This window comes from Microcebus murinus, chromosome 17 (assembly GCF_040939455.1).
Source record: "Microcebus murinus isolate Inina chromosome 17, M.murinus_Inina_mat1.0, whole genome shotgun sequence".
NCBI lineage: Eukaryota > Metazoa > Chordata > Mammalia > Primates > Cheirogaleidae > Microcebus > Microcebus murinus.
In genome coordinates this window covers 53,745,295-53,772,688 of record NC_134120.1, presented here as the reverse complement: position 1 = coordinate 53,772,688, position 27,394 = coordinate 53,745,295, and the positions used below count along the sequence as shown (strand labels likewise).

The window sequence follows — 27,394 nt, the reverse complement described above, 5'->3', positions numbered from 1 at the left end:
CAGTAGGAGACTGCTTGCTGAAGCTTTTCCCCTATCCTCTGGTGTTTGGGGGGGAGGTGAGAGAGGCCCACAGTGCTGAGTAAAATGGCAGCCACAACTTTCCTTCTTCCCCCTGGGGACACACAATACCTAAAGCAGAGCATCCAGTTCCTCACTTCACTTAGGGGACTTTTCCCTCAAAGCCTCAGCTTGCAGCACGCACAAGATGGCCGGGACCTGACAGGGGGAACTGACCTTGTTAGTGGGGCTGCCCGCACCTTTCTGGTCACCGCTGGGATAGTAGCTGTCACCATGGGGCAGATGAGAAGGGTTGTTCGTCTTCTTTACTGCTCCGTGACGAAATGCATAGATTGTGCAGATGCTCTGCGTAGCCACGCCCATCACTAGGTCTTATTTTCAGGGTAGGGCTTATATTGCACAAATGCTTAGAAATCCTGCTAGGGCTTATTTTAAGGGTAGGTCTTATTTTCGGGGAAACACAGTACATCTGTGCACATGAGTGCTGATGGGTTAGTTTCAATTTAAAAGTGAGTGCATGTGTTGTTATTTATTTTTCCATTCTTGTTATACTTCACTTAGGAGAATGGTCTATTTTTAATAAATTTACTATAGCCTAAGTGTACAGTATTTGTAAAATCTACAGTAGTGTACAGTTACGTCCTAGGCCTTCACACCCACTCACTACTCACTCACTGACTCGCCCAGAGCAACTTCCAGCCCTGCAAGCCCCATTCGTGGTAAGTACCCTATACAGGTGTGCCATGTTTATCTTTTATACCATATTTTTACTGTACCTTTTCTACGTTTAGATACACAAATACTTACCATGGTGTTACAGCTGCCTACAGTATCCAGTGCAGTAAGGTGCTGTACGGGTCTGTAGCCTAGGAGCAGTAGGCTATACCATATAACCTAAGCATTCTGTAGTAGGCTATGCCATCTAGGTTTGTGTAAGTACACTCTGTGATGTTTGCACAATGAAATCATCCCATTGTTAAGTGATACATGACAGTATATATTTAATACTCCTATCTGCTTCAGTCCTATCACATGTCAGCCACCCCTCCAGAGTGAGGGTGGGAGCCAGAGAGCTTCAGCTGTCAGATCACCAGGTGGGGGGAGGGGAGACTAGGGAGTAGGGGGTGGGTTGGGGATTAGAGTGACCACTTTTCACTTCAACTGATGTAACTGGCTCCATGGAAGAAAAAAATGACTATTCACAGCTTATTAGATGCTAATCCAGACTCTGAATGACACAGATGCATTTTCTAACATATCTGTTGAAAGCTCACACTGGGCTAGGTGCTATGTGTGCGTCGGTGGACAAGATACATAAGACTCCTGAAGACCCAAGGCTTGCCAGGTAGCAGAGAGATACGAAGTATAAGAAATAACTGTAAAGGAATGCATGGCTCCTTGGTCCAGGGATTGCTTAGGGCACACCTCCCTGAAGAGGGGACATCTGAGCAGAGAGTGAAGTGGGGTGGGGGCAGAGGGATAGGGGTGGAAGAGCACTGGGCTGGGGGAAAGGAGGTCATGGTGCCTCTTAGGCAGGAAGGAACAACTTGATCTCACAAAAATGAAAGAAGTAATAAAGCGAAAGCTGAGAAAGCAAAGGGTAAAACCTGGGCAGCTGATGGAGAGGGAACATGAGCCAACCTTTCATTCCCATTCCCTGAGGGCCTTCCTCGGTCCAAGCACAGCAAACAAGACAGACAGAGGCCCTGCCCTCCCTAGCTCATGCTCTAGGGGAGAAAGACTGACAAACACAAGAAATTAGCATCTAGTATGTCCACCTGCAAAAAGAATTATGGAGAAAAAATAAGCTAGCAAGGGGGCAGGGGCTGGGGGCGCTGTGTGCTAAGGAGTTTGTAGGCTGACAGGCTGTCCACCTTTGCTTAGAAAAGGGATGAATGAATTTTCATTTTCAAAAGAGCTCCAACTATAGGGTCAAGAACCTCTGGAGGGGAGCAAAAGGTGTTTGGGAAGATGAGCTACCAGGACACAACAGGAAGCTGATGCAGGCGGTTAAGGCTAGGCTAGCAGCACAGGAACCTCCCAACACCCAGACGCCCAGGAAGGAAAATGGGTGGGGCTTAGTGACTGGTTTGGTGTAGGAGGAGACACAGTGCAGTGGAAAGAGTCAAGGGCAACTCATAGATTTCTGGCCAGAACAAGCGGGCAGTTTGTAGAATTACTTATTCAGCTAAGAGCCATTGGCTAAAAAAAGTATTTATTTTGGCGGGCTGGGAAGAGAGGGAAGGTGGCGGTAGGGAAGGAGTAAGATGCTCGGTTGCATTTTAGGAGTGATGAGTTAGGGGTGCCCAAGGAGTCTACGCCGGGGTGTCCATGAGACAGCATGCTTGGGGGCAGTGGTGAGAGCTGGGCTGAGGACAGGGCTGTGGAGATGCCGGCACCCAAGGGGGATCAAAGCAGGGCAGGCATGAGCTGGCTCCTGGCCCTGCAGTCCTTCTCAGTCAGAACGAGGAACTGCATCCAAAGCTGCCTCAATGGAAATACCAGTGCAGCCTGTTCCCCAGCCTCCTAGCACCCATCTCAGCCTTCTCCTATGTCCACGCCACACCTCTGCCAGCCAAATGCAAGGTGATAAGGGAACACTTTTCCCAACACCAGGCCACCGGAGCCTGTGTTTCAGTATTATCATTTTTGACTTTGTATTTTATTTCATTTCTGGTATGACTTATTTATTCAAAATGATGTCATTTTCTGAGAATAAACTGCTGGAAAAAAGTAATGCAAATATGTATTATGACCTCTATACAATCTTTGGGAAAAGAGAATTTAACTTAAATATTTTTCATTTGTAACATGTTAACCATTTGTCTCAAATGAAACAGCTTAGATTCACAATCTGCCCAAAAGACATACTTAGATCTACCTTTCTAAAGATGTTTCCAAAGGTGTCCAACTAATAACTTATCTGGAGGAATTATAAATCACCAACAATTGGAATTCCCACATCCCAAATCCTCAATAATCTTATATACATAGCAACCTACATTGCTGATCTCTTTAGAAGTCATTCTTAGAAACTCCAGGATTCTTTCCTAGAATGGAACGTTTCTGTGTTTTATACACTTAGATAGGGTCAGACAAAGGTGGCCAGAACTAAGGACCCTGCGATGGCGGGTCAGTGATTCCCTCTGTTGGCTGGATACAGATCATCTGCAGAAATCATCTTTCTGCCCTCACTTTTGTTTTCAGACACTTTGGCAACAGCTATAGCTTCAGTGTAGCCAGCAATGACATTAAAGACCCAGCTTATAGACAGGGTCACCCAGGCAACATTCAATTTTCTTTGCCAGGGGCCTACAGCTCAGTAAAAACACAGGTGGAAAGCCCAGCACCAAGTTCTGTCAGCTGCCACAGTGAAGCATTGTTTTTCAAAGGTCGCTATAGGCAATTCTAAGAGTGGATTGATGGGTCTGTGTTTTCAAAAAAAAAAATCATGAAACAGTATTGGAATTTATATGGAAGAATACTCTGTCACATGCTCATAGACCCTTCACAATGTTTAATATCCTAACCTTAATGTTATGATATAAACATTTTTAATAATTAAAAAGTTGAGATTGATCACTATGTGATAAGAATCAGGTATAGTATTGATAAAGTAAAGAACAAGAGTTATGATTTCACAGTACAAGAAAGAATTTCTTTTTAAAAAGAAAAAGATACATACTAATGTGTCAAACAGAGAAAGTGTTACTGATGTACACCTCCTAAGTTAGCATGACAGACCCCCCCAACATGAGACAAATCCTGCAGACAAAACATTTAACGCGGCCACCTCACAATGTCTGTATAACCTGCAGGCCAGAAGGCATGTTTAATACTTTGTGATCAGACACAGTCCCATTTTATAATTTAAATTGTTACCCACACTTACAGAATTATAGCATCAAGCAAACAAATTTAAAATTAAAAGAGAAGATCAACTAATCTTACATTCTGGTTCTTAGTAAAGGTGCAGCTGACTGACCACAGCAGCTATATAATAAATATCTCTTAGTGTTGAATAACCTTGTTGGGTTATATCTATACCTTATATGTATAACTAACCACCCCACTCAGTTTATGTCAGTTTTATCTGGCTCTATCTTGAAATGAGAGATTCTAATTATCTAATCACATATTTAAATAAACCCTAAACCAGGGCTGCAGTCTTCACTCACAGAAGCCTGTTTTATAGGAAAGAAGAGCAACGTGCACAGCGAGTAGCAAGCAGCAGTTCTCAGAGGAGCCTCTGCAGCGCAGATACACTGCACACTTGTACAAACAGACATGCTGCACACTTGAACAAACAGATACGTTGCACACTTCTGCAAACAGACCTGCTGCAGACTTTTGCAAGTCACTTCAGTAATCCAGGCCTCAACTTTCCAGTTGAAAAAATTTAGGAGTTAGGTGAACTTATACAGAAGTTAATCTTGTTTTCTTTCAAATATATTCTGTCAAGAACTGTGATAGGTCTGAGGTTTTAAGCAACTTTAAGCCTACAAGTTAGCCAGCCACCATTTTATGTATGCTTGCAGATGACAGAAGACTCCTGGGTCAGACACAAAGGACTGTGTTACCCACTACACAGCAAGCAGCCTGAGCTTCATGTTCTTGTTGGCTCCCCTTGCCCCCAAAGCCCCATGCGGCAACACAGAGCAGTCCAAGTGGATGCTACACATGAACCTGGTTTGTATCACAGCTGAAGAACCCTAAGCATAGGGAACCCAAACCTACCTGCCCTTTGCTGCAGACAGAAACATTCTCTCTCTTACACTGGTCAGTAAGAAAGCTTGTCCTATGCTCCAGAAAGAGACATCATCTCTATCTCCCAAGGCTGTTCACTAGCCCAGAACAAAGGCCATCAGAGCCTCTGCTTGCGGGTCTACAAGTCTGCGAGACCCATGGAGAAGTGGATCCCAACAATCTCTAAACAATTCAGGTATTATAAATTTCTCTCATTATAACTGGATTAAATTTAGATCTGTGCTGAGTATGAGGAATGGATTTCCAATTGATTACCATAGTCAAATCTAATCTCCCTGTTACAATGAAGCTTAAAAAAAAGTTAAAAGCATGTTTCTTTGCAGATCTCAATTTTGATCAACAGGCAGTACTGAATAAACTTGAATGCCTTTACTCAAGATCAGAAATAAATCTTGCCCAACTTTTTAATAGTCTTTCAGCATAAATATTATATTCAATTCATACTGTCAGTGGTTTGCCCAGATTTATTCTCTCTTCCTTCCCACCAGTTCCCCCAACACTTGATTTTCTTGAGCTACTTAGTCCTCCACATCTTGTGGCTCAGGAATGGCTCATCCCATCCCTAGGCACAAGACTGACTCTCACTTTTTTTGCAAATAGACTTTTTTTCTTATAGAACAGTTTTAGGTTTGCAGCAAAACTGAGTAGAAGGTGCAGAGTTTTCCTACCCCCCCCATGCTCACGCATGCACAGCCTCCCACGTACCACACCAGAGTGGTACACGTGTCACAAATAATGAATCTACATTATCACCCAAAGTCCATAGCATACATTAGGATTCACTTCTGGTATTATACATTCTGTGGGTTTGGACAAATGTATAATGGCATGTATCCACCACTACAGTATCATAATTTCACTGCCCAAAAATTACTCTGTGCTCTGCCTGTTCATCCCTGCCTCCCCAAACCTCCAGCAACCACTGATCTTTTACTGTTTCCAGAGTTTTTGCCTTTTGCAGAATATCATATATAGTCATGTATCACTTAATGACAGGGACATCTTCTAAGAAATGAGTCACTAGGTGATTCTGTCATTGTGCAAACATCGCAGTTACACAAACCTAGATGGTATAGCTGACTACATGCCTAGGCTACATGGTATAGCTTACTGCTCCTAGGTTATAAACCTACCTACACAGCGGGTTCTTGTATTGAATACTGCAGGCAACTGTAACACAGTTGTGTATCTAAACAATTTTGGGTTGAAGCCCATGGAGCAGACATTTGGAAAAAACCCATGTCCCTGGTAAAATCACTGAGTCACTAAATCAACAAACTGTAAAGTGTGACTTACCTATGGACTTCCTTTTAACATAATTCCTTATTGTTAGCCTATATGGGTGGGTTTATCTTACTTCAGCCCCAAACACCCTGATTAAAATAATTTTTCTGTGACACTTCTGTCTGCCCTAGTGCTTATGTTAGCTTTTAGAACCTCTTCCCTATAGCTGCTCTGGGAAGCTTTGCTTCATGTAAATATTATATATGCATGCATTGCAAACCAATGGAGAACTTGACAAATTAAAAAGCTATGTCCATGATGGCAAAGTACTCATTTGTTTTGACTACCACTGTATCCTCAAAGCCTAAGAAAGTAGCTATCAAATAATAGATTCTTAAGATATTTTTGACTAGATTAATAAACAAATAAATGAAGCAAACCAAAAAGAGGTATGGAGGGCATTTTAATTCAGTCATGTCCACTCTACTTTCCTAGTAGCTGCCTTTTTAGTTCCTTTCCCTATAGTCACATGATGCCTGCCACATTCTGAGGCACCATACCACACTTCCAAAGGCGAGAAAGGACCCTTCTCTTTGCACATCATTAAAGGGCAAAGGAACCTTCCCTGGGAATCTCCCTGGCCCTGTACTCTTCCCGAGTCTTTGACCAAAATTTCATAGATTAAATATCTAAGTATACAAATGAACTCTAAAAAATACTCAGCAAAAATGTAAAAAAAAAACATACTTTCTAAAACAAGACTGAAAAGCAAGAAGCCATTAGGAAAAAACAATGGTTTAATTAGCAAATGCAACTACATACCTAGACATCTGCCTAGAATAAATGAATATATGTTTGGACTGATTTAAATTCCAATGATACTTTTATCATATATTAACATATATGGGAAGGCCTAAAAGATTGATAAATTTAACTACGTAAAATATAAAAATTTCTCTATAACAAAATAAACCACAAATAAAGTCAAAGGTAAATGGTAAATGAGAAATATTTAGAAAACATGACAAATGGTAATAACCATACTGCATAAGATACCCCTATAAACTGAAAAGGAAAAGATTAGAAAAGCATTCATACTGTCAGTGGTTTGCCCAGATTTATTCTCTCTTCCTTCCCACCAGTTCCCCCAACACTTGATTTTCTTGAGCTACTTAGTCCTCCACATCTTGTGGCTCAGGAATGGCTCATCCCATCCCTAGGCACAAGACTGACTCTCACTTTTTTTGCAAATAGACTTTTTTCTTATAGAACAGTTTTAGGTTTGCAGCAAAACTGAGTAGAAGGTGTAAACAATTTGCTAAAGAAAAATTTAAATAGTGAATTCCTGCCTAAAAAATGAAATGCAAATTAAAGTAGTAATATATCATTTTAAAATCAATAAACTGATTTTAAAAAGTCTTAAAAGATCACTGATGGTCAATATTCAGAAGTGTATAGGGAAACATTCTACATCTTGCTGGCAGAGTAGACCTTATAGAGCCTTCTGAAAAGTAATCTGACAGCACCTACCTACTAAAATGTTAAATGCACATATCTTTGGACCAGCAATTCTACCATAAAACTGTAACTGCATAGAAATAAAAATATTTGAATTAGAGAAAATATATTTATAAATACATTTTGAAATACTACTTTCAGTAAATAACAACAACTTGACTATCCATCAAGAGAAGAAGGACTAAATAAACTAGATTATTTATACTGTAGAATAATAAGTAGCTACTAATAAGATACACATATATACACACACACATACACACACATGCGCACGCACACATAAATATATACATTTTGCACCAGACTCTAGCAGCTAGAAAAACGTTCCAAGAATACTGACAGATGTGAAGTCAAGTTGCAGAATAACATGTACAATACAATATAATCCAATTTTGTTAGAATTAGTAAGGGAGGGACTGAGGATATATATTGATATTTATATATCCAAGTGAGCACAGATACAGATGTGGAAGGATAAACACAAAGTATTAACCATGATTAGCTCTGGAAAGGGACTGAAAGAAAGATGAGGGAATCTATTAATTCTTCATCATATACTCCTATATTTTTTGACATCATATATGGCACCTATGACTTCAGTAATGAAAACAGGCCATTAATAAGACATAAACATTAATAAATAAAATGTTATTTATGATGAATTCAATGATCCCAATTAGGAGCAATATAGCCTAGCTAAAGAATAGTGAAATAGTAATGTATAATATTTAACAGAAATATATTTTAACATTTATATCTTTTCTAATGATAATTTATTTCTTTAAAAAACCGCTTTAGAAAGGGCTTTCAATGCCAATTATAAATATGTGTCTACAATCACTTGTCTCGATCTATAAGAAAGAAATATTGCTATTTGGTCAATAGAAATATTTTATCTGAATAGTTATATTACTTGTATTATTCATTCTACAAGGGTAATAACATGGATGAAAGATCAGCAATTTTGATATCAAGCAGTTCTATTATCTTTCTTATTTTAATAATAGGTATAACCATATTTCCTAATAAAATTTTTTGTATTTATAATTTAAATTTCATTTATATGCATTATTCATTTTTAAAGCTTTCTATTCACTTGCAATTTATTCTAATAGGTAAAGCAATTACCAGTTCTTTATATTCTTAAAATTAATTTATAAAAAATGTTACAAAAACAAAGGAGCATGGCTAACCCTTATCAACTAAAATTTTGACATATTGTCAAGCTTTCATAATCTGTTATATTACTACACAAGTTTCAGCTCTCATTTTACTTCTTATTAATTTAGTTTTCAAAAGCACAAGCAGCATTATCCTCACTGATGAAGTGGCCAAGTACTAACTGGAGTACAAATGCCACTGAATATGTCCCAATAAGCCACATTTTAATGGGGACGAACAAACTGAGAGCTGGTTTGATAAGAGGAGAATGAATCTGGGCATGTTGAGAGGAGAATGGATAAAAAGCAGTGTAAGACATATGAGGTCAAGATAAAATCCACCCGTTTCCCAATGCATGACATTGGTTTTAAATGCGTATGCTGCATCTGAGGTTCCAGGCACAACATATATATTACCATATAGCTGGTAAGTCAAGAGTGAGTCAACTTTTCTTAAATGTTCCAACAACAAAGGCCATCCTAAGACCACCTCTTCCTGCTCTTGGGTCAGGGTAGAGAAACAGGAAAGCCTGCCTCTGAAGCAGCCTCACTGTGGAAGATTTTAACTGTGTGCCTCAATTCCTTAAATCCACAGCATTCAAGATCCCATCTCCAATCTCATTCAATAAAGGTCCCCTATCTTCCTGAGGTCTGTGTGTAAATGATCAAAAGGAAAAATGTATCCCCAGGACACCTCTGCCTTGCCACTCTAACCAAACTGTTTTGTTGTTGTTGTTGTTGTTGTTGTTTTTGCCACTCTAACCAAACTGTCCTGAAGCTTTGTGTATTCTGGGCAAACTTGGAGGTGTTAAGAGTTTAGAGCAGAACCTTTCCAAGGGTTAAAAGTATCAAAAACACTCTCTATGTCACTAATAACAGTAATAAATCCACAACCACAGAACAACAATGTCTCATATGTAAATAAAGCATTCACAGTTATTCTATTTTCTTTGTCACCTTTCAGTACAGTGACTTGGGGTCACTGTGCTATTTTCTATCCTGACAACACTTGAAAGAGTCAAAACGAAAAGTTCTCCCAGGTTCCAGTGAACATGTGATCATTTCCTTGGCACTAACTTGATGACACATCTATAACTTTTCTTTTACTTAAAGCGAACTGCAACTAGATCCATGTGTGTGTCAAATGAAACCCAATCCATGCATCTTAAAAGTCCTACTGAGAGATTTTTATCATGGTAGTATGTATTCTATGTTGTAACAAAACCTGATTTTGTAGACTGACCAGAATTTAGCAGTAAGCCTTCTTAAGATTCAGGGCCACTAGGGGACCAAAACTAGTTTTCCTGCATATTAGCATATGTAATTTTCCCAGCAGCATTCTGGAGAAGATGTTAGTATTGGTTTTTAAAAAAATGACAAAGTGAAGAAACTAAGTGAAGGAAGGTTAAGTAATTCGTTGGAGATTTTTAACCACTACTGTCAGAACCAGCACTAAACCCAAGTCACACTGTAAAGTGAAAGACTTTTCTCCCAGTGGAATATTTTCTTCTCTGAATGTTCACAAAGGCAATGACAAAGGTACAAGCCTCTATGATAATTTAAAACAGCAAATTATGCTCAAAGTCCTTTCAGAAAACATAAGTATGTGGCACATATTGGTTATGCATGGACCTCCAGTGTATTATAAATACTAACATAAAGACCATAAAATACACCCCACTGCGTCATAAATGTGATAAAGAACTAAGGCATTTGCTCTAATAAAAGATTAATCATTTCATTATCAATACTTTTTGTCTTGCTAAATATGTAAGAGATATGAGGAAATTTTTAGATAGCCCAATGTCTCTCTAAAAATTGTCCAAAGAAGATGCAGTAGATGTCTCCCTTTTTCTGGAAGTTATTCTGCAGGAAACAGAGGCACCCTGAAACGTGCCACTGGCTCTAGGCCCACACTCAACAGACTGTAGTTAGTGCTCACTCAAGGACCAGCACTAAGGACAAACATGTTTTTCCCAGAGCAAAACCCACCTGACAGAGATGGATGGAATCAAGTCAAGCCCCTAACTGACAGACATACGATGTGTGGCCTGGCAGAGTTTTGTGATTCTTTCCAGTGTGAGACGGCTCATCCGAAGGACAGCTTGGCTAGGCCACAGGCCACTATCAGTCTCCAGCTCCTTCTCTTGATTTTCTCCACCTTCTCAGCTCATTCAAAGCTACACAGGAAGCTGTCTATAAAGATTTCAAAAACGAGTCTAGAGAAGCTAAGAAGTACTGTTAACTTGCTCATTTCTCACAGCCAAGAGGCTTGCTTGACATCTTCCAGAGAACCATCACATCGCTTTAAGAGTCACCGGATGACTCTAAGAACAACCCTCCCATTCACGCACACTTCGCAGAGGAGCCCCCACTGCTCAGGCAGTTCCGTTCTATAGCCCACTGTCACTGCCTTCGGGTCCCACACAGGAGAAATGCTCAAGCAATGTTTAAAGGCAACAGAATTTGAGGTTTAGATATTACTTTCAAAGCTTCTGAGGCCTAAACAGTTGTAAGGAAGGGACTGAATATATTATAATAAAAAAGGTACTGCATCACTAATATGCTCTTGTGCTGTGCAAGTGTGATGCAATCCAAAGCGAAGTATTTACATCTGCGCTCTAATAGGTAAGATATTTTTTATGTCCTTTTAATGTTTATAATTTTAAAAGGTTCTTAATGGTTTAATGTGTTAAAAATGCATTAAAAACATGTTGCCCTTTGGCAGAGCTATTTTAGAATTAGAACACTTTTAATTTTTTTCCCTGGTAAATAAATTTGAATTAAACATAAATTATGTTCCATTCAATTAGGTCTTTGGCCTTTATTCCTTCTGAATAGCAGCCATTGTTAGAGCAGTTCCCACAGGCCCCTGAGAGCCCATGGGCCAGCCAAGTAAGTGCAAATATTTATTGCAATACAGGTGACAATTTTTTACAGAAAAGAAGAAAAGAAAAATGTGACCATCCTTGATTTAGGAGGAAAAAAGTCAGGTTTTGGCATGGTTTAATATCACGTTAGCCCCATTCCAACAAAATGTTTCTTTTTCTCCCATGAGAAGAAACTAAGAGTAATAAACAAATAGCAGAGAGGCTGGCCTTTAGTTAAATGCAGGCATCATATAGTTTGGGCTTCATGCAATGTTTCTTTGTCAAGAAACCTATCACTACTCATTTACAATATGATAAGGTGTATTTAAAATGAGTCACTCCAGTGTCACAGTTAGGCAAACACAGTGAATTAATATTTCAAAGCTAATATTACCCTAAATCTCATGACATTTAGACTGGACCTGGTACTATGGAGCGTGCTACTACATAAATCATATTGAGAGATGGTATTGGGGCGTTATGATAAAAGAAAACAGCATTTTAAACTTTAGTTAGTGCAAAATCCCCACAGTCAGGAATGCTAGGTCTTTACACTTAAGGACTGCCGGTCCCTTGTTACTATGTGTTATTTGTTCATCAAAGGACATGGTAAGGACACAAAGGAGTTACACAAAATATATCTGTTCCAGTGCAACAATACAACCATCATCACAAAGAATAAGAGATACAAAAATGCATACAACAACAGGTTAAGCAGACATTCAATTTCTCATAGACCAAAGAACGCTGAAAGGTAAAATGACTCTGAATAGTGAAAAGTATGTGCAATATCTTATGTCACTGAAAATGCCACAGATATGATAGCTATAACTCGTTATCAAAGCTTCTGAGTAGAACTAAAATGAATGTTAATGAATACATATTCAGTTTTTATTACAGTTATGTAAAGGGCTCTACCTAGGTATATATACAGCAAATAAATATAAACCTCTATTCAGATAGGTATAAAAACTTACCTTCCTTATTAGTTTAAAAGAATGGTAGGTTATAAAAACACTGTAACTTCTTATATATCACTCTTTAGTCTCAAAACCAGAAGGCTAACATTCAATGGGATGGCTCTCCCACTTTGACACAGCACTGCTGGGATACTGTTTGCACCTGCACTCCTTAGAAACACAGCAGTACACGTGCTGCCGGTTAAAATGTCCATAAGTCCTAAAGGTGATGCACTTTTAAACTTTGAGAATTATTAATTTAATTGAAAGCTAAAAGTGAGTACTTAAAATCTCAAAGTAGTTCACAAAGAATCACATGACATAAGCACAATATAATTATCAGATTAATTAAAAAGGTACAATCACGCTACAGCATGGATGAACGTGAAGGACACGCTCAGTGAACTAAGTCAGTCAGAAAAAGGACAAATACCGTGTAATTCCACTTATACGAGATATCTAGAATAGTCAAAATCATGGAGAAAGGAAATAGAATGGTGGTTGCCAAGGGTTGTGGGGACAGGGAATGCAGAATTAGTGTTTAATGGGTACAGATTTTAGTTTGGGAAGATGAAAAAATCCTAGAGATTGGTTGAATGTACTTAACACTATTGAAGTGTATACTTATAATTGGTTAAGATGGTAAATTTTGTTATGTACATTTTACCACAATAAAAAATATCATCTCCCACCTCTCCACGCTCTACCCCTTTCTCTGTTTTTCTTCATAGCATTAACAATTACCTGGCATTTTATTATATATGCATGCAAATATATTTATATATTGCCTATATACTCCCTCCATCCAATACCCCCAAATATACAAGCACTGAAGACAGAATTCTTGTCTTCTTGCTCTACCCTAAGGGCTTAGAACAGTGCCTGGCAAACATGGCACTCAATAAATATATTATGAATAATTTCTTTTAAAGGTACAATCATTTTTTCAAAGATTTCTAGTTATATTAATTCTAAGGAACACATTTCAGTTCAGCATTTTTTACTCTCACCAATCTTAAATTGTTTAGTTATTAATTTATAATCATCCTTTGTTAACTCCTGGGGCCAGTTATTAGCAAGTCATTTAACCACAATTACCCAATAACCAGGATACATAAAAAGCAGTGTCCTCAAATAAAACACATAAAAAGTCCATTCTGAAAATTAATCTAACAAAATCATCCATTTCTTTATTTCAAATAGCTATCATTTAATGGCTTGTGATATATACCCTACATATAATTATAAGAAAATAAGATATTATAGAAATCACAAACTAAATTGCATTTTGTTTAACTGGATGCTAAAGTAATTTTAACTCTCTGAAGTTACCCAACTATAGCTAAACTGCAAAGTTGGAAATAATTAGATATGTATATAAATCTTGAAGCTAGCTCCTGACAATAATCGTTTTTTTTGTTTTTTTTTTTTTTTTACAATAACCCAGACAGGCAGAATATTTTATCATTTTTAAAATGTCTTTACAGATGAGATCTAACCTGATCTTCACAAACACCTCTGATACAGTCAGGGCAGCTGTCACTGCCCCTATTTAGAGATGAAGATGTAGAATGAGAGAAGCTAAGAAACTGGATCAAGGTCTCATGTGGAGAACCTGTGTCTATAATTGGAAATAATTTTCAGAAGAGTAAGAAGCAAGCGTTCTGGAAATGTGCTGCAATACAATTCTTGCAGAAATCTGACCAGGTAATGAGATTGCATCTACCAGCCACACAGGAAAATCAATTCCATTGCACAGAGGACAGGCAATAAATAGTGATCTTGCCATTTTAATATAAGAAGCTAAATACAGTTTCATGAATTTCACCAAGAAATGACAAAGCAGATCTCTCTGATACAACACAGAAATGAAAACATGGAGTTTGGCCAAAACAGATTTAGCAGATGAATGTTGTCTGTCACAAATGCAATGCTCAACTGCAGGGAATTCTATGAGCCTACGATGATATTAAACCATAGTTCTCAGATTTTAGACTTTCCAGGTAAGCAATATTTCTAAAACATCTGGGGTAATGAAATCAGATCACCAGTGTCTAATTCTTCTGAATGAAAATGTTAAAAGATAAAACATTTTTAAATGGCAGTTAACTTTGACCATTTGCTTATGTAAGGCTCTGTTCTAGGCACCTGATAGGCATTAGCTCATTACGGCTCATGACAAAAACTATGAAATACATATTACTATTATCATCAGCCCTGTTTTATAGATAAAGCAACGGAAGCCCAGAGAAAGTCAGCAGTTTTCGTCCAGTCCCAGGTCTAGTCCCAGGCAAAGCCAGAACTAAAACCCAGGAGATTGGTCACACAGCTTATGTTCTCGACCACCAACTCTGGCTCTAGCACCCACCAGCACTATCGTCCATGAATGAAGTGATATTTTAGCTCAAACGTTAGGCAGCAGATCTCAGAGTTAGAGTCAGTCCTTCAAATTTATTCTATTTAACTATAATGGAAACTCATATCCTCCCACCCCTTTGCTCAGATTTTTGGAAAGGTCATAGCTGACCTCCCCTGGCCTGCAGAACAGTACTTGATAAGCACAATTCAAGAGCATTTGGACAAGGATGAAATAAAAGTGAAACAGAAAGACTTTCAGGGTAGAAATATATGGTGGATCATCTCATGAGAAACAAACAAGAAATGAATCATAGAATTTCATATTGAAGAAATCTTCAAGGTCAATCAGCTCAATCCTCTTCTGAATGTAGAAGTGACCTTCCACAATGTCAGGTTCTGCTTGGACAAATCAACCACAAGAAACTCCCTAATTCATGACTCAGCTTTTGTCAAATGTGCACAGGTACCCTTGTTCCTCCCCATCCCCTTTCTCAGTTCCTTACATTCTTCTTCACCAGTCAAGGAAGGTTCCACAACCTTTTCTATTCAGATTGTTCTGATGGGCACAGTCTATTTTGTGCAGTCTCTCTTAAAATGCAGGGACTAGAAATAAATGCAGTAACTACGAGGAGCCTAAATAACACTGATAGGATAAGGCTATCACCTCCTTCAAAATTGGCATTTACTTTACTAATGCAACCTACAATTATATTTGGATTTTTGTTTGTTTTTATCTTTTTTGCAGGGTGGTATGATAAGGCAATAGCATCACAGGGATAATTAATACAATATGAATTATACTTCACATTCATTTTCATTGAAGCCACATCCTCAATCTCTTCTTTGTACATGTTGCTGCTAAATTTTATTACTCTAATTCCATACCAGTACTCTTGGCTTTTTAAACCATACACTACAAATTTACATTTATTCCTAGTACTTACCCTCCTATTAGATTCATCCACTGTTGAAGCCTGGCCACGGACACTTTCCATCTATTGCTGCAGAATGCTTAGAATCTCCCACAGGGTTATAAGATCCATGACTTGTTTTCTATGAATGCTAAATGCTCACAAACCATCTGAATAACAGTTTGGGACCAATATCAAATTTCTCTGTCTACAATTTGTAGCATCTGTCTTATTCCCTCTTCACTTTCTTCACCCACTAACAGGTCTACCCCTATTATTTCTAAATTTGACTCTCTCTAACATACTTTTTTTCCTAAGGTTGACTTGCTCAGCTATACCTTTTTCAAAAATACTCAATGCTAGCACGTGGCATGCCATGAATGTGCACCAGGAACAGTGCCCACTGCGGGGTGCAAATGGTGATAGAAAAGGGCGCTTTATCACCAGGCTGCCTTGCCTAGGTGAGGTTTAGAACTTTAAGGCACAATGTTAGCATACAAACATCAATTCAAAATTGGTTTCCTTTCTCAAAAGCACTGTCAATCTGTTATAAAAGGTACTCTGTGCCTTTGAGAGTTGTACATTACATCACACAGCAGTATCAAAAGGCTTCCTGAACACAGACACACATGCATTATAATCAGGAGAAATATATATGGCAATGTGCCAGTCACTGAAATGTACAGGCACAAAACCAACAGAAAAGACAAAAACATGTAAAAAAGAACAAGACTTGGACATTAAGTAGATGACGCCACTAGTGACTAGAACGAAACAGATCACATTCTCTCCGCAATTTAGACAATGACATTCCAACCTTCTTTCAGAGAGACAGAGAAACTATATATTGCCATGGCCAAAAGGATTTTTTTAAAAATAACACTAAAGTGAACTATCACTAACATTATTTTTTATAGAGGGGGACAAAATAAGAGGTGGACAGGCACTCACATGGGCTTCGTTTTCCCCGTCTCTACTATGGGGATCACAGAATCTGCCCTGGGGACTTCACAGGCAGGTGTAGAGTAAATGACAGATTTGAAAGCAATTCCTATATGGTAAAATAACACAGGCCATATTACACATAGTTTTTGTTTACATTACAACAGATGATAAAATAATATAACAGTATTTCACAAAAAGGAAGGAATTTACTTAACTAAAGAGAGGAGATGATGAGGTTTAGAGAAGAAAGAAGAGAAAGGATTAGGAAATTCCTTTCTCCTTAGAACTACCAGAGAGGGCTGTGTGAATCACCATCCAGAACAGCAGTTCTCATTCCAGGGAGTCTACACGGAGGTGCCAGGAGGGTGCAGATGTGGGGTCAGGGAACCAGACGCAAGATGTACACAGCAGCCACGCAGAGTCTGCTCACATGGGCCAGTCACTGTACTCAACGGCATGCATCCCCAGAAGAAAAAAGGACCTGTGCCCTTTGCTAATAAAACATCCTTTTTTCTTTAAACAGAATTTTCCCATGAGTATTAAACTTGCAGAAACAATATAATACTACAACTGTTAAGGTTTAATAACTTCTTGTACTCTTACCAGACAGGGCCAGACTGTGCTAAATATTTTTAAAACATAATAATAAATGACTTCTTAAATAACGCTATCTGAAGAATTAACTAACTCCATAAAAATTTAGGGAATCTCTTCATTGTAGCATACAATTCAGTGCAGAAATTCTTCATTTACATGATAAAGTAGCACTTCAGCCTCCCAGTACACTATTTTGCTCTACTTCCTACCAGAGAGCAGCTGTACAGAAACAACACATAACCTCTCCTGGGAGCTTTCTTCAGGTCCTGGTCTTTCTCTCTCCACCAACCCTATTTTTATTTAAGTTGAAGAACAGGTTTAACACAATTAGAAATTTATAATCTAAGAACCTAAAGACTGCATCGAGCCCACAAGCCACTTTTGCTTATGTTACCAATGTCCCAAATCATTGGCCAGCAGACCCTGCATTAAACGTCCATCAATAAAAACACAGCTTTAAAGCTACAAGATGGAATCTATTATCCCGCAGCCCCTCCAGGCTACGAGCGCAGCAACTGTGAACATAAAACAAAGGGACCAGAACACAAGAAGGTCTGACCTATTAGAGGACATCATTAAAGGAGATCATTTCTGTGAACATTAGGGACAATTCCTGAATGAACTGTGTGGTACCCGAGTCACATACAAATTGAGAATATGGAAAAAGGGGTGGAGGCAGGGTGAGAGATACCATGCCCAAGGGCACTGCTTCCAAAGATCACAAGCTGTCAGCTGTCCCTCAGCTGTTCACATGCTGAGGGAATGTTTTTGTTCACCTACACGATGTAGATAGAGCAGAGGGGGAAGCATGTTGGCCACCTGATCAACCCCAATGCTGACAGTCAACGCCCAGAAAGATAATGACACTTAGCTGCAGGTTCTTCACACTCACCAGCACACTTTGTTCTTGTCCTGAGAGCTGGCCCAGGAGATCCAGTGCCGCCCTCCCCAGGCCTGGTGAGGAGCACGCTAATCTCATATTCGGTATCCGGGTCGAGGTGTCCAATTTTGTAGCTCGTGGAATCCACCGGCTGCCTGTCATTCCAGCTCCCACTGGCCGTGCTGTACTCCACCTCTCGGGCAACAATGGGCCCGTCCCCATTGATGGAGTTGGCATTGAGCTGTATCCACAGGTAGGTTGCTCCCACGGAGGCAAGCTGAGGCGGGGCAATGGGAACAGGGGGCTCTGAAAGGCAAACCAGAGAGCCGTCTTTCAGATGCTTAGCACACATCAATTATTAAAATGCAGAAGATATTAAAATTTCAGGAATGAATGGACGAGGATGGTTTTGTTCAGCTTATTAAGAAAAAGCATACTCCCAAATTTGTGTGTCAGCCTTAAACAGAGCTTTTCAAAAGAAGACAGAATAATGGCCAGCAAACATGTAAAAAAGTGCTCAACATCTCTAATCATTAGGCAAATGCAAATCAAAACCACAATGACATATCACCTAACTCTAGTGATAATGGCCTTTATCAAAAATCCCCCAAACAACAAATGTTGGCATGGATGCAAAGAGATAGGAACACTCATATAATGCTGGTGGGGCTGCAAACTAGTACGATCTCTATGGAAAGTAGTATGGAGATACCTCAAAGAACTAAAAGTAGAACTAACATTTGATCCAGCAATCTCACTATTAGGCATCTACCTAAAGGAAAAAAAGACATTCTGTAATAAAGATATCTGCACTCAAATGTTCATGGCAGCACAATTGGCAATTGCAAAGATGTGGAAACAACCCCAGTGCTGATAAATATATGAGTGGATTAATAAAATGTGATATATGTAAACTATGGACTACTACTGAACTACAACAACCAATGGAGCTAGTACCTCTTATATTATCCTGGATAGGGCTTGAGCCCATCCTCCCAAGTGAGGTATCACAAGAATGGAAAAACAAGAACCACATGTATTCACCATCAAATTGGTACTAACTGACCAACACTAAGGTGCTCACATGATAGTAATATTCACTGGGTGTTGGTCATGTGGGAGGGGGGTAATGGGGGTGGGTAAACTCACAACTAATAGATGGGGAGTACACTGTATGGGGGAGGGGCATACTTGTGGCCCTGGCTTAGCGAGGCAAAGACATGATGTGTAACCAAAATGTTTGCACCCTTATAATATTCTGAAATAAAATAAATATTATACATCTATTAGAATGGCTGGAATCCAAAAAATTGACAATATCGATTATTGGCCAGGAGGCAGAGCAATAGGAGCTCTGTTATTCATTGCTGGTGGGAATGCAAAATGGTACTGCAACTTTGGAAGACTGATGTCTTTTTTAAATAAAGCTAAACACAGTCTTAACATATGATCCAGCAATCACACTCCTATTTACCTGACTGGAAAACTCATGTTCACAGAAAAGCCTGCACACAAATATTTACAGCAACTATATTTACAATCACCAAAAACTGGAAGCAACCAAGATGTCTTTTAGTAGGTGAATAAATAAAAACTATGTGGTATATTCAAAAAAAAAAAAAAAGAAAAAAAGAAAAAGCATACTGATAAAGGTTTTCACAACATTCAAAGTTGTTTAACACCTTTGAACTCCTAAGCTTGTTCAAGTAGGTTTATCCCTAATTTGTTTTAGGCCACAACCCATTTTGCATAGCATATGAAAATTTGCATAGCAGACACTTTTCTTAATGGGGAATTAATATAGAAAATATTCTCAGGACAAAAATGCATTAAAGTCATGTCTATTTTAGGATATTGGTAACAATAGCTTAAATGAATGGGTGTACTCATTGGAGTGAGTCAATTACACAGACATCAGAGAATTTTTTTTCCTCACTAAAAGTAACTAGAGAAAGCTCTCTCAAGGAGTAGTATTTAAGCTCTAGGAAGCATTCCATTGTGAAGCTCCTTATTGAGAATGTCTTCAGAATCAAAGGTACTACTAGTTTCCTACATCGCTGAATTCAGTTTCCTTATATTTATATTCCAAAGATATCATCACCTTAAAAACGTGGCTGAAATTATAGTTTATCTCATCATAAAGACATTTTTTAGGATGAGTCGCTTCCTAAAAGACTATCACAATGGATGCATTCAGCCGCAGGAGAATCGAGCATTCTGGCTAATAAAGTCTACCATTGCTGTCATTCAGAAAACTTCTAGTAATACGTCCTATTAAAGCAGTGAATAGAAACGAAAGTTCTGAAGCAAAAAACAAGCTATGCCCAGCTTGATAAAAATCTGAGAAATCAATAGCAAACACTCTTTACAACCCAAAGTATCTCTCATTTAAAACCCGAGACTGACTCTTTTTCCACATCATTGTCAATCTCAACAAAAATAGCTTTCCCGGTATCTTAGTGAGATGCTAGTTGAAAGGCTCTCCAGGCACCAAATGAAGGTATTCCATATGCCAGTGTCACTGTGAGTGGTGTCACACATGATTAATAAGATCACTATACAAAACAACATATTTCTACCTCAATGAATTGCCGTCTCAGAAAAACATAAGATCTAGTTACTTTTTCTAAGAATGTTTCTACAGGTAGTTTGGTGCTTTTTTGATATATATATATTTTTTAACTTCTCCTTTTGCTTATACAAATGCACAGAAAATAGAGCATACCATATCCTATTACTAGCACATGCTGGGTTGCTTCCTGCGACTCCTCCTTCCCCCTCGCATGGCAGACACAGCCCATAGGGTCACAGCCACGATCCCTGCTGACCAGGGCCTCAGACAAACTAGCATCACTTGAGAGGACACCAGGCTGCTTCCTAGAACAACTAATAAACCAGCAACATTGGCTCCTTTTGCTGGGTTGGAGTGCCTATTCTTTTTTATATTTATATTTCAAGGTGTGATAAATCATACTGACTTTTTTAAATAGCTGGAGAAATTGCATTAGACTAAGCCAAAATAAGACACCAAATTTTGAATGAATTTTATTTGAGGGACTACAAACATAATGGACATTTACTAAAACATTGTTCCTACTATTTATAACCTGAAACTTAGGGCTGGTTCTTCATTTCTTTAAGCAGTGCTGACTTAACTCACAATGATTTAACATCAATTTATATCATTAGGCAATTCCTTGAACTGAAACATGAAATGAGCGTTTTATAGGATGTCCTAAGGCATTTCTGCAGCCAGGCTCAAAGAGCAGTTAATTACTTCCAAGTTGCAAATGTGAGCAAGGGTTGTTGAACTGCCATTCAAAATACAAGTCAGGGGCAAGGTCACAAAGGGTCCCAAGTACACTCACTCATTTAAGATCCTGTCACTAGTATCCTAAACTAGACATGGATTTAAAGCATTTTTGTCCTGAGAATATTTTCTATATTAATTATCCATGAAGAAAAGTACCAGATATGCCAAATCAAATCAAAGAACTAAACTAAACTAAACGAAACTAAGCCAAACTAAAACCTAGAAACAACTGGGACAGGCATTCAAGAGGACTTTTGGTTTATGGAAGAATCAGCACAGAATAAGGCAGTACTTACATTGTGAACAAATTTCCCCAAATGGAGGGAGGGGAAGGAGGGAGGGAGGAAGGAAGGGAGGGAGGAAGGAAGGGAGGAAAGGAGGGTTCTCAATCTATACAAAGTGATAAACAGCAATTTAAAATATCTCTAAATTCAAGTCAAAGTGAAATGACACCCTAAAACTAACCCTAAATCAAGCCAGTAATTTGTTGGTGAACTAGCATCCATTTTCTACGCTGTGACTCCTCACTTCCCAGACAGCCTTCCACAGTGTAGGGTATGTACAACTGTGAAGAATTTTAATTTTGTTATAGACATTAAACCTAAACTCAAATATGAGTCAAACTTGAAGCTAGTTCAAGTTTCACCACAAGCCAAAACACAAAAGAATATGATGTGGCAAAATATATTATTCATGTAGATATTTCAGTGCACACTTCCTTATACTGACCATTAGTTGCTACAGATTAATAATTCTCCTCCTAGGCTTGTTGGTAAGCATTTTCTCTCATAAGCTACCTGTGCCTGATATGGGTAGCAGTGATCTCACAGCAGAAGCATATGCCCAATTCACTTACAGGTTTTATAACAGAGGCTACATCTCCTGAGATCCTAATTCAATGTGGGTAGTGGTGGGACACAGGAGAGGAGAATAGGCGGGCAGTCATTTATATATATATATATGTATTTGTTTGGAAAGGTAGTTCTGATATGTATTCTCCAGTGAAGACCAGTGGTATACTGTGGCAGAGAGAAGATCATCCCTCTTCTCCTCCCCCAGAATGGCCCTGACAAGTGCCAACTGCACACTACATACACTGTTCTAAGTGCCGCACACATGTGCTTTGCATTTGCTCCTCCTCGTGGCCCTATAAGGGAAGATAACATTATTATATCTGCTTTACATACAAGGAAACAGAAGCATAGAGAGGGCAAGCCACTGGACCATGCCCACAGAGCTAGTTCTTAGATTTGAACCTAGCAATCTTTCAAACTGTCTACATAAGAAATTTGCTGATAAAAGAAATAGCCCATCTAAAAGAGATCAATTTTATGTTTCACATTTTAAAAATGCAGGGAAAAAAATTTAAAAGCAGGCATCATTTTGTTCTCCTAGGAAAAACAGAAATGGCCTGTCACAAGTTGTATAAAAATGCCTCCAGGTACACCTAAGAACCAAGGTACACCTGGTACACCTTCAAGTTCAAATTATTCTGCTTGGGACCAAAAATTGCCTTAGCACCTTAACACTGTAAACTCCTCAGCCCACAAAAATGCATTAAACCAGCAAAAGGAAACCTGTTTCCCCTCTCTATTTTCCCTCATATCCCCACCTTTTTGAATGTAAAGACTCAATTTTTCAGTCATGCAAAATATAGTAATAGAACCTAACTGGAACATTATGAATGTTAACACAATATTATCAATATAGCTTGTATGATATGACTGAGCACTTTTATACTGACACTGCTTCATTTTATTAACCACCCTGCTATCATAAACACACTGGCTGGTGAATATTTACATTTTAAGTGATTTTCCATCAGTAAAAAATTTTATTCGTTAAAAAAATTTATAGGTTGTAATCTCTGTATATAGAGTTGGCAGAAGACCTTACCAGGAGCACATTCTTTGCTTTGTATGCAACTAAATCAACATAAATAAACACATTTTTCAAAAATTCTATGTATGTGCAAAATTTGTACTTAAAATGTTATCCATCAAAATAGCTGCTCACCAAACCACTGTTCAGAAACAGACAAGGGTAAATTTGAGCTTTAAAAAAAATGACTAAAAACCATCTAGCATATCTATTTTAATAGATTATTTGGGGTGTAAAAACACATTAAATACCTTTAACTACCAATTCTGCATAGTTTGATATTCCAACACCTCCTTCTGTGCGAATCATGCAGCGGTACTTTCCAGCATCACGTTTCGTCGTATTCACAACATTAAATGAAGCTATAAATCGTCGGGAACTGGTCACCTTTATTTCCTTCAGAGGAGCATCTCGCACATCAATGCCCTGTATCATCAGGTGTGGGGAGGACAGAAAGAAGCAACATCAGCTGTCATTTCAAAGCAGTAAGACATCTCATGGCAAACTGTCAATGCTATTTTCATGCAGATCTTGGTTCAGTTGTTTATTACCCGTGGGCAGTTGTTCCATGAGAACAGCTGGCCAGGAAACTGAAATTCTGCCATCATCAACATTTTAAGGACTGAGGGATGCAAAATTAAATATGCAGACATTTCTTGCCTTTGCCCCTTCAAGATATTAATTACGTTAAATTAGTGCAACTGGGGAGAAAAAACTATGGAAAAATTCTTGATCTTGCTCCCAAACTATCTACATTTGGTCTTTTCATAACACTTTTATTTTTTCTTATGTTTGGCTAGGAAACAAAATTAACTCACCCACTACCATATGACTGACCTGATTTCATATATGAGCTAATAAACACCTTATTAAGAATAACATTAAAATGTAAGTTAAGTTTTAGAGTATTCCCTATTGAACAGGCCTGGAAGACCAGTTCAACTTCTATGATGTTCTTTCTGCATATACAAAAACCAAGTTAAAGTAGATGCTTAATTGCTATTAAGTGACACTGAAACGTAACAAGAGAAGTTCTTCTCTATATCCAGTATCCCCAGGACCACATAAAGTAGGTTCCAGAGTTGGAGCCATTTTCTCTTTGATCATCCCTATATATTAATACTAAGTAGGCTTTTTATGCATACTTAGAAATCCGTTCTTTGCTTCGAATAGTTTAAAGCCTTAAAAGGAGGCTAGAGATTTCAGGTCTATCTATATTTTACAATTATCAGGAAAGAGGCTATCTTAAACATGTTACTTGTAAGTATTAGTAGAAAACTATGGGCAAAGACCTCAAGGCTTCAAGACCTGATGCCAAGCAGCACATCCATTATTCATCCTACAACCATTCTTGGTGTGCTATCACTATCAAGACATTATGCTCACAATGGTGAACAAAACAAAAGTTGGTTACTGTGATTACGGGGCTTCAGTTGGTTGAGAGCACAGGCTTGAAATGAACACATGATCACCAATCATGGCCAGGCTGGTGGTGAAGGGAAAAACCAGATGGCTAACAGAAATCACATCGTGTACTATAGATGTGGATTTGGGAGGCCGGTTTTGAGGAAGTGACATGTGAGCTGAGATCTGAAGGGTAAGTAGAAGCCAGGTAGGCAAAGGGGAAGGGTGTGAGGGGAAAAGCATTCTAGTAATAAAAAACAGTGCAGGAAGCCCAGGACGGTTAGAAAGAGCCGAGGCTTTTGGAGGACATTACGGCAGCCTGGGGACCTGGGTGAGGTGAGTAAGCACCTGTGCATTCCGGGACTTGCGGGCTGTATTAAAATGTTTGTGTTTATAGCTACAAAAATACTAGGCTACAGAGGAATAAAACTCATCTGTATTACTTGGTGATTTATATGCAGCCTTTAAAAGTTTTTATCTGTGATATTTTCATTGGCAGCATATGCTCATGGACACAAGTTTGGGAGTTAGCCTGAGCAGCGTGCCAACCTAATGTGTCATTCAAAGCCATGTAACCTTTGGAGAGCCTCATTTTCCTCAGCAGTGGGGAGGAGTCACTACAACTCACTTTCAGGGCTGCTGTGAGAACTTACAGACATATGTAAAGACACTGTCATAATAATGGGCACCATGCATCCCCACCCAAGATTTGGACCACCTGAGAGATGAGTTCAAAAAGAAAGGCAGACAGACTGTCAAAATACCACCTTTATTGCTAACAACCTGAGACTGCAGCATATGGCTTAGGTGTGCAGGAACAATGAACTTGATAATGCTGAAGCACAGAATTAAACAGACTCACCCACCCAGTCACAGCTGCACTAGAAAACCACGAGGCCTCCTATGTGTTGGGTGCTGCTGTAAAACTCACAGGAAGGAGGAGCAGGGTTCCCATAGGCAGTTAGTTCCCCAAAGAAAGAGCTGGGCTATGCGTGCTCAGCACATCCTTCCAGCAGCTCCTGCCCTGGCAGTGAGAATGCAGCCAGGAGTGCTTCAAGAGTAGAGTTCTGGCCACCACCGGGAGGTATTAAATCATTCGCATATGCATGGATTCAAGCATTCATTCAACCAATACTTAGTAAATATCTGTTATGAGGCTTACACTCTATCATATACAAGAGCATGGAGTTCAACAAGCAATCCTGTTGTACCTAATGGAATTTATGGTCTGGTTCGAATAACAGACATATTAAGCAATAATTATAATACAGACCAATGAACTGCCTCCCACAACATACAGAGGAACATAAATTTATTTCTTACAGTAATAGGGGCTGAGAAGCCCAAGGTCAAGGGGCAGCTTCTGGTGAGGGCCTTCTTGTTGGAGGGGATGCTCTGCAGAGTCCCAGAGTGGCACAGGCCATCTCATGGCAAGGGAGCCGAGTATGCTGGCTCAGGTCAATCTTTTCTTCTTATAGCCACCAGTCCCACTCCCATGATAACCATTACCCCATTAACCCATGAATGGATTAATCTATTCATGAGGGCAGATCCCTCATGACTCAATCACCTCTTAATCACCTCAATACAGCCACATATGGCTTTAAAGTTTCAATGGAGGGGACAAATACTCAAACCATAGCCCTGGGGACGGTGTTCATGCAGGCTTTCTAGGAAGGACTGATTGAGCCCAGGTTTGGGGATACACCGGAATTTCTCAGGCAGAGAAAAAAAAGGAACAGAGTCCAGTGAGTGAGAGGAGCTCTGCCAGAGTCAGAAGCCAAGAGAGAGTGCAGAGCTCCAGGGGAAGTATTATTTATTCCATATGGCTAGGACAGAAGTACTTCCAGGGATAGCAAGTGAAAGGGCTGGAAGGAACACAGCACAGACCACACCAAGCAGTATGACATGTTGAGGGTTATCCAGTTTATCCAGACTCCTGCAATGGAAGGGTTTTAGGCGAAGGGGTGATGTGAACACATCTGCGGGTACAGTAACGGACTGAAGGAAACTATGTGAGCTCAACTGGTGTCAAGAAAAATTTGGTAAAAATTTTTCAGAAATCATAGTAACAAATGAAAAACAAAAGGACTGACAGAGAGGCAGAGAACAATTCTAAATATATTTAGGAAACAAAATCAACAAAACTTGTATTATATTGCAGCAACACCTTTCTCCTCTAGCAGACCATAAGGTCCTTAAGGTCAGAGATCATATCTTATTCATTTTGTGTTCCCAGGCAAATTAACAATAAATAGGACTCAATAAATACTGGCTGACTCTAGGAATCATACCTTCAGTGGAAAAAATGTTCCAGAGGCAAAAGAAAAAATTAGGTTCTATTAAATTAACTGATTTATACCCCAATTCCTAGAAATGGACAACTAATCTCTATTTACAAGGGAGACTAATATGAAAACAAAAGGGTATTTTTTTTTTTTTTATCAAAAGGGTATTTTAAAGGTTCTGTGTGTCCATCATCGCCTAGACTTATCATTACTGCAGTAGGCAGCGTAAGGGCCCCCGAAGAGGTATATGTCCCAGAACCTGTGACTATGTTAAACCTTACATGCCAAAAGGGAGTTTGTA

At 38.9% G+C, this 27,394-nt stretch overlaps 1 protein-coding gene across 6 annotated transcripts in view; it reads right to left on the bottom strand.

Moving 5' to 3' along the window:
* The window catches only part of PTPRM (protein tyrosine phosphatase receptor type M), a 790,604-nt gene that overhangs the window by 415,445 nt on the left and 347,765 nt on the right, over positions 1–27,394 (bottom strand). For all 6 annotated transcript variants that reach the window (XM_012745929.2, XM_012745922.2, XM_012745925.2 and 3 more), the window contains exons 6-7: positions 23,653–23,827; positions 18,220–18,513 (exon numbers count right to left, since the gene is read on the bottom strand). In XM_012745929.2, the coding sequence (XP_012601383.1) occupies positions 18,220–18,513; positions 23,653–23,827 (469 nt within the window). The remainder of the gene's footprint in view (positions 1–18,219; positions 18,514–23,652; positions 23,828–27,394) is intronic.